The sequence below is a fragment of the Alligator sinensis genome, unplaced genomic scaffold (assembly GCF_000455745.1).
Source record: "Alligator sinensis unplaced genomic scaffold, ASM45574v1 scaffold1192_1, whole genome shotgun sequence".
NCBI classification, from domain to species: domain Eukaryota; kingdom Metazoa; phylum Chordata; order Crocodylia; family Alligatoridae; genus Alligator; species Alligator sinensis.
In genome coordinates, this window is record NW_005842376.1 from 974,119 (window position 1) to 983,093 (window position 8,975).

Here is an 8,975-nt window from a genome sequence, read left to right on the forward strand (position 1 = left end):
GGTGTAAGTAAACGTTTTTGCAACCATTAAACCTTGTCTGCCTCTCCATTCACCAGCCCGCCCTAACGAACGAGCAATTTCTAAATCACCTCGAGTCGGCTCTGGCCATCCGAGACACATACAAGCTCCCCGGTAAATACATCACCTGCATGAAATCCCATTATTTCAGTATGCATGTGTAGATCCCTGTGAAGGTCTGGGCTCTAATGGTTTAGGAAGCATTTAATGATCCACTAGTATAAAAAATGGGTGAATGAGCAGGACATGAGTCCCATGTGCTGCTGAAGGGCAGGAGGACAACAGAATGGATCCTCACCCCCCCTCCCCACCTTCCCTATACCCTGCACCTTTCCTGTAGCAGCCCCAGCAGCAGGTAGGGCAGAGAAGCTGCAGTGGCATGTGTTGCTGAAAACTGATGTTGGGATCCTCCCCCCCCCTCCCCACCTCCCCTACACCCTGCACCTTTCCTGTAGCAGCCCCAGCAGCAGGTAGGGCAGAGAAGCTGCAGTGGCATGTGTTGCTGAAAACTGATGTTTTTTTGGCCACTCAGCATGTATGAAGGAAGTGACATGACCTCCAGTAGCAACAATCCTCTGGCCTCTCTTCCTGCACTGCACACCATTGACAACGCTGTTCCCTTCCCACTGCTGGAGCTGGAAAAGGGAATTAAGGGGCCCCCAGTGCAGAATTAAGGGGCCCCCAGTACTAGTTAGTTACCCCTCTCTATAAGCCCATGATATATAGCTCCAGCAGAGCAAGCCAGAGAGAAATTTGGCAGTTCACACCTTTTGCAGAAGACACATTTTTTTCCTTCAAACTCTCTTTTCCTGCAAGGGCCTCTAATGCTAGTCCAAAGCACGTTCACCCTCCCATTAAATGTTAAAGTAAGAAAACAACATATTGACACAGATGCTTTCTTGGAGTCTCTTCTTGTGTGTTGTACCTCATTTTGTGGTTTACACAGTTCTGAGCACCCAGCTGTTGCTTAACTACGTCCCTGTTGCTAGAATAGCCCCCACCTCAACCTGAGTTACAAAGCCAACAAGTAACACAATTACCTCCTACAACTTTGGCACCATCCACAATTTATCAGCTGTAGCCTTTTCAAAACATCTTTCTCTTGTTACTAGCTGGTAAAAGTGTAATGAGTTTGGTTCTGGAAACTATCTAAAGCAAATGACAGGCTAAATACTCTTGTTGTCCTCTAAAAGTAACTTAACTGTTTAGAGCTCATCTAAACGAATTGTTTTCTATAGAATCTCTCCTATCTCTACCTTCCCTTTCAATGGCTGGCACAGAGAAAGGTTGGCAATTTAGGAAATAAAACGCTTTGGCCAGAACCACTGCTGTTGCAGGGGAAGGAGTGTCACGACCAACATATTAAAAATGGAACTCAGAAAATACTTAAGGATCACAGGAGAAGAAAGCAATCACCAACTTAATTTAATAAATTGTGTCAGTGAAAGACTCCATGAAACTCAAACTTTTTCTTGACTTTTTCTTTACGCAGATTTTGTTTCAGAATGGTCTCCTTTACATGATGCCTCTATCCATGGGCGTCTCCTTGCTCTGAAGAAACTCATCAATCAGGTAGCGCTTCGCTATTCAGTGAAGTATTCTGCTTGTTCTGCTCAGTGTTCCCATTGAATGCAGGCTCTGCTTCATGTTGCAGGATAGCTGAGGTTCGAAAAGTGCTTTGTACTAGCAGTGAACCCTGTGTGTAACATAAGCTTTATTATTATGGATAGCTCATGTCTTAAAACAGATCATATACATTCAGACCCCAATCCTTCAAGCAATTATGTTTGCACTTAACTTTGGCATATGCAGCCTCATTACCAGGCTCTGGGACTATTCATATGTTTAAAGTTCAGCTTGTGTGTAAGTGTTTGCAGGATAAGGGCATAGATAAGATATAGCCTAGGACTAGGAGGGTCCTCTTAGGCCATAGAATCCAGTTCCTGGCTCTCCCAAACAGTCATGTCACATAATATCATCAGTACATCTATCTTAAGGCTAAATGGGTTTCATTTTCCCTATGACTCCTTTCAGAGTCCAGAATCATACTTCCCTGATGGTTCAAAATCCTCTTTCTATTTTCTAGATTAGATTTATCTTTCTCTCTTGTGGAGAAGTTGGCTTGAGAAAGATTACGGACACTCCCAAAGCTTAAATTTACAGCATTTCAGAGATGGTTTTATGGAAGAATTTCTGGTAAAACTAAACAAAATATTTGTGATGTCTGTGCCACTTTTCCATCCAGACTTGCCCTTGTTTCCCTAAAGCTCCTTGGGAAAAAATTGAGAAAATTCCAGACTTTTTCTGGGTGAATTTTCAAATACAGTAACCGCAAAAATTTAAAAAGTTCCCTTTTGTATGAGAATATATCATCCTGAATCTTGAAGGAAGGTGTCATAATGCAGAGCTGACTACATAAAGGCTGGGAGCCAAGACTGTTCAAATAATTTGTTTAAAATATATTTTCCTTATTCCTCTCTCTTTAAATCTTGAGGTATTAGTGAGCCGTGTTTCACTACATATAAAATAAAACCAGTATAACCTCTTTTTCAAAAAAAGGAAATGCTCTTATTGGTAGAAGTTTGCCTTTTAGTGAAAAACAACAGATGGAACTTAGGCAGAAAGCATGCCTCACTTCACTTGGGATTTCGCAGCCCTTTACATGCCCTTTCATAAAGATGCAGTGCCAGAGTATGACGCACATGTGGTCCTAGTGGACGCTATTTTTCTTGAAGGTTTCCATAGTTCATTAGTGCCAGGCAGGGCCAGAAGGGGGAGGAAAGTCTGCAGAGGTTACACGAACCAAATGAGGCGCCATGCACCTAAGGCAACGCCTTCTTCTTTATGCTTCATCATGATCCCTGAGAGCAACCTCCTGAAAATATGATCATTACTCCAAGTTTGCCTGGTGAAAACACATGGGAGGTTGTTCTGGGGAGTCATTCTTCAGCTTTAGAATTCCCCTCCATCTCGAGGCCCAGCAGCGTGCAAGCCTGGGTATCTTCCAGAAGTGTTGTACAGCCTTTCTATTTGGGCAGGCCTTTAACAAGCAAGGATACGCTGGAATATTGTTTAGGCAGTTTGTTTTATATTTTATTTTACCATTCTGCTTGCTTTTTATAAGTTATTTTGTCTCTTAGAGTAAGCTTCCCTGAGCCTTTGTTGGAAAGGGTAGCTGTAAATCTAATAAGTAAATAAAAGGCAAATTTCAATATCCTGCATGTTGTGCTATTGTTAGAGCGATGTTGTAGCCGTGATGGTCCAGGAAGTGTGTAAGAGGTAGGGATTTTTATGGGTGATATCTTTTATTGGAATAACTGTATGATTGGAAGCGTTTTAAAAAGACAGACATTTAAGAGCACATTCTGAAGAACAAGTACCGTGTACTCAAAAGCTTGTTTGTCTAAAGCTATCCCAACCATGCATTTGGTCCAATAAAACATATTACCCACAACAATCCTTCTGTCTCACATAAATAACATTGTTACTTTCTTCATACCCCCCTTGGACTCATATTTGCAGGAAATGTTGATGAAATACTGCAGTGATTGGTATCATTTCCTTTAATTACAATTTTTATTTAACCAGGGGAGCAGTGTTAACCTCATTACCGCAGATCGTGCATCTCCACTCCATGAGGCCTGCCTAGGGGGCCATGCTGCTTGTGCCAGTGTCCTATTAAAACATGGGGCTCAAGTAAGTGCAAGGCAGATGTTGAGAACAACATCAGCGAAATAGCTTCCTGTGCAACAAAATCTGGTCTAATAAACGATGGGAAGAAACCCTAGGCTTTTAAATTTCTAAGTGTATTCTGAGAAATCTGCATGTCACTGAGAGGGAAGCATGTAAAGAATTGGTTACAAAGTAAAAGGACTATTGTTACTTAAGAACAGAGATATTTCATGCTCCTGACATGAAATATCTGCATGAGTATGAGTCTGAGTTGCTCTTTCTCTCTCACTGAAGTACATCACCCTATTAACTTATTTGCAAATGATCATTCTCACTCTGGAGTTGAGGATGCCGGAATGTGATGGCCTATTTCTCCCCTGTGTGCAATTGGCTACAGAAAACCGAGTGCCTTAACCACCCTAGCCTACTGGACCATGTGTGCTGAGGTGGATTTCTGCCCAAACTACAACAAAATTGAATTTCTAATGTAGTATGATAAAACATTTTAAAATGGTAGTTTATATGGTGTTCTTAGCTTAACTATAAGCACTTGACATAAAAAGCCCTTCATAGTAAAGTACTGAAAAGTACAGTTGTGAATGACTTTTGTCAATATTATTATAGTTATCATGGTATATTATTCTAGACATATATAAGAGGGGAACGTTTCTCCATCAAAAAGCTCACAAACATGCAAAAATTTGGGAACGTGCATAGTTTTATAGAAGTTCCTAAGCCTACTGATGTCAGTGGATCAGTTCACATGCAAAATATTAAGTTTTGCAGAATCAGGCTTTAAGAAGATAAGAAAAAGATAAAAGATGGAGAAAATGGAGACAACATGAAAACAAAGTGACCAGAATGAAATCAGTCATTTTCCTTCATGAGCTAAGTACTACAACCTGTGTCCTTGGTGAGTCAGCATGAGGCATCAAGGGCGTTCATGACTACAGTGCATTCTGTGAGATGGGGAGTTGTAGCTTAGCATGGGAACCTGAAGAATGAGACATGTTGCTCTCCAGAAAACCCTTTCAGGATCCTTGATAGGATTACTGAATCAATTTTTCTTCTGATTTTCAGAAAAAAAGGATGGTGGTGGTGGTTCGTGAGGGCTTTGTTTTTCAAGAGAAGTTGGAGATTTCAAGATAGGTTAGAAATTTCTGGCAGGATGGACAATTCTGGCAACAATATTAACTTAATTGAAAACCCAATTTCTGTTGAAAAATAGTTTTGATGGAAAAGTTTCATCCAGCCCTAGATATTCCCCGATCCTTAATGTTTTTGAAAGAACCACTTGCTATTTCTCTTTCAGGTGAATGGAGTCACTGTTGATTGGCACACCCCTTTGTTCAACGCTTGTATCAGTGGCAGCGTGGCATGCCTGGACCTTTTATTGAAGCATGGAGCCAGCCCGCATGCAGCCTGCGATGTGGCATCACCCATCCATGAAGCTGCTAAAAGGGGTAACTTTTTATGTTAATAATACCTTGTTGTTGGGACCGGAGAAAGAAAAGATCATTCCATATATTTAATTCGTGTAAAATGTAAGTTTATCCTGGCTAGTACCATGATCGTTATCCTCAGTTCTAGTATCTCGGTTCCTAAAAAACAAGTCTTTAGCTATGGCAGCCACTCAGAGCCCTTGCCTCTACTCAGCTCCTGAAGCTCCTTTGAGAGGTGGTATCTTTTAACTTCATCTACTACACAATCCAGATTTCAAGACTTCACACCAGCAGGGACTGCAGTTGAAGGTCCTAAATCAAACACTGCTCCTGAAGCCTGAACAGCCTGATTTGGAAGAAGAAAGGGTGCAAGTGTTTCCTTATCTGGTAACACTTTCCTTCATCCCAGAAATGTCACTGTTCATCATGAAGGAAGCATCTTGCCACCTCCGTTGTTGCTTCCTTCTTATTTAATAGCCTGACATTACTATTACATCTCCTAATAAGTATTTTAATAAATTGAGTTTTAGTATTGATAGTGGACTGAACTTGAATTCCCCTTCTCCTAAATAAAGGAACTTGGCAAGCCTAAGGAGAATTCTGTGAAGAACCAGTTTCTGAATTTTCTGAATACAGTAAAAATCAATACAAATATTCACAACCGTTTTTGTTTCATAGCAAATGCTTCATGAAGTGAGACCTCATATTTTTAATGCAATTTTGGCCTTATAGGTAAACAGGCCTGATGTGATTTTGTCCTTATGTGATGGTGAACATATGTCAGCTGCCAAATATCGAGAATAGGTACTGAACTCATATTATGTGGCAATAACTCCTACTAACACAAGGGCCCAAGGAGTGTATCTACACATGCTTTAATGCAATTGAATAAGCTCCGGCACAGTCCACACCAGAGTTTATTGCATCTGGGCACTGCATTTGCACGTGTGCCTGGGACCTCAGCACGTTGAGATGGGTTGGAGCAGCCCCAGCTACCAGAGGTCCAGGGGATCAGCCTGCCAGCCCGGGGTGCTCCAGCCTGGCTCAACGTGCTGTGGAGGGGCTGGCTGGGACGTGAGGGTGCTCCAGTGCAGGGCTAGCTGGCAGGCATCCCCCAAACTGAAGCATCCTTGTACCCCAGCCAGCCCCGCCAGCATTTACATGTGCATTGTGGCACACTAAATAACACTGCTGTAGGATGGTACTTGGGTTGACAAGTACTAACCTACAGTGGTGTTTATTAGTTTACGGTGGCCTAATAGGGTCACATGTGAAGAGGCTGAGACTTTACTGTGGAGCTAATTAGGCAAATCTGCAGCAAATGTGTTGTGTAGATGTACCCAAGGAGTGCAAATACATATTGCAAATTATGTATGGAGTAACAGACCCTGGTAAACAACTGAACTGTCTTACAAGGGACTTCTGTCTTCTATTAATGGGTGGCTTGGCTATTCCTGTTTTCCAGTCTTTTTCTATGCAACAAAAAATCGCCTTCCTTTGCAGATGTTATATATATTCTGAGGGAGAAAACCTACAGAAGCAAACAGGTTCTAAACATAAGTGTAAGCTCCTTATCACCAAAAGGTAATAGTCCCTGTGCTGGTTGTTCCCCTGACAGGACTAGAGAGAGAAACAGATAAGGAATTTCAGGAAAACTTCCCAATCTCCTGGAAAGGGAATGGGGCCGAAGAGAATTTTAGAGACAGGAAAGCATAGTTAGCAAAGATTGCTATTTGGATGGTAATCTTCTGGTAACAGTCAGCTTCTGTGTAAATTGTGCTGCCTGCTGCCACACACCTTCCTCCCAACAAAACTCACTGGCTAAAAATATTTTGAAATTATCAAAATATTGGAGTGATAGAAGACAATAGCAAAAATGTGAATCTAGTGTCCCTTGCCAAATCAAAGGATTCAAGCCAGTCTTGGCTAACTGAGTATCTGAACCACAATATTTGGAGCGTTCACAATTTACTTTCTTGTACTTATTCAACCTTTATACTGTTTTAAGGTCATGCTGACTGTATTGAATCCCTTGCATCTCGTGGAGTAAATATAGACCACAACATTGACCATCTGGGCACTCCGCTTTATATTGCCTGTGAGAACCGGCAGGTAAACTGTGCCAAGAAGTTACTTGAGTCAGGTAAACACAAAAAATATAATGATTATATTCTTCCATTCTCTGTAAATTCTGTTTATATCATCTTCTCATTTAAGGTTTAGGAACATTTGTACAATGGCATTTTGAGACATTTGGATTACAATGGCAGTGCTGTATAGAGCAACAGAAGAATACCTGAGATTGTCTAAGCTTACCAAAGGATTAAGTCACACCTCCTCCCAGTGAAATTAATACAATGATCCTGTACTTCATTTTACCAGCGACTCTTAGGACAGAGAATCCACTGGCTTTTCTATGTCTTGCATTTAATAGTCATTGGATAAAATTGAGACAGAAGTGGCATAGCTTTTTTATTATTGGCAGGGGAGACAAATGCCAGAACCCAGGGCTGCTTTCTTCTAGGATTGTGTCCATCTTACTGAGCCATAGTCCCTCAGGTTTGCTCTTTTCTGGATTTACATATCTTCCCCTCTTGGCAGCCTTGTGGGCCAGCTTTAAGAGGAAGGTGCTCTAGGCAAAGCCTAATTTATGACTGGCCTGATAGTTAAGGGGTTTTGCTGCATGTTCAAACCCTCTTGGGGTGAAGAGTTCCCAGTGTCTGGATTCCCCGCTTCATAGATTATTGGGCTAACATATGGGAGGGCCCTCATCCTCTTTTATCAAATAGTTGTAGGGTTTTTTTCCAACCACATTTTTGTGCAACTATACACGGTAACATGCCTACGTGGGCATGCAGGAAGCCTTCTGAGTATCTGTAGAAAGGCAAATGTAGCAGAGTAGGTGGAAATAGGTTCTGAAATCTGTGCAAGTGCTAAAAATATCACTTACACCACTACATTTGGATGTGTAAATAGCAATCAGACACACAAATGTTAAATAAGATTTGTCCCCTTGGATGTACATAAAGTTAGGATCATAGAATCAATTAGGATCATAGAAAATTAGGGTTGGAAGGGATCTCAGGAGGTCATCTAGTCCAACCCCCTGCTCAAAGCAGGACCAGCCCCAACTAGATCATCCCAGCCAAGGCTTTGTCTAGCCAGGTGTTAATAACCTCCAAGATTGGAGTTTAAACATCGCACTGGGTAACCAGTTCCAGTGCTTTACTAAGTCAGGCACATGCCTAAGGACCTTGCTGAACTGTGGCCTTGACCTGTGTGTACACATCATGCAAAGACTGGCAGAATGGAGTACCATGATCAATGGTATTGATTCCATTGGAGGTGAGAAAGGTGGGGCATAGGTACTGAGAGCTGGGACTTGGGTAGCAACCTAGGTCCACTCTACAGCACCCAGCAGGCTGAACTGTTACCTGTAAAAAGGTACAGCAGATGTGTGTGTCTGCAGTCTTAGAGGCAGCTTGTCTACCTCAAATACAATGCTCCATATCCTGAACCATATCCTGAATGGTTGTTGGTATTTAAATATCTTTCTGAATTTGAGCAAATCACTCTGGGGGTTTTCACTGATTCCTGGGCTGTCCTTACTGTCAATACTGACAGTGGGTTAAAGCCATAGCCTACTACCAAATTTTGAAATTTGTCTCTATGTAGGTAGCTTGGGCATCTTCCTTACCACATGTCAATCAGAGAAATAGGAGGTGGCTAAGGAAGTGGAAATGTACTAACATGGTCTTATTCTTTGTTGCATCTTACTGCTCAGGAGCAAGTGCAAATCATGGCAAAGGCACGGACTCCCCTCTCCATGCAGCTGCCAGGAAT

At 41.8% G+C, this 8,975-nt stretch overlaps 1 protein-coding gene across 1 annotated transcript in view; it reads left to right on the top strand.

The window, feature by feature from the left end:
• Nucleotides 1–8,975, top strand: part of LOC102368965 (ankyrin repeat and SOCS box protein 9) — a 29,521-nt gene that overhangs the window by 12,266 nt on the left and 8,280 nt on the right. Inside the window, 6 exon segments of the mRNA XM_025210851.1 lie at nt 1,511–1,590; nt 3,607–3,714; nt 5,003–5,153; nt 7,141–7,275; nt 8,917–8,969; nt 8,971–8,975. The exon segment at nt 8,971–8,975 is cut by the window's right edge and continues 158 nt beyond it. Coding sequence (XP_025066636.1) covers nt 1,511–1,590; nt 3,607–3,714; nt 5,003–5,153; nt 7,141–7,275; nt 8,917–8,969; nt 8,971–8,975 — 532 coding nt within the window.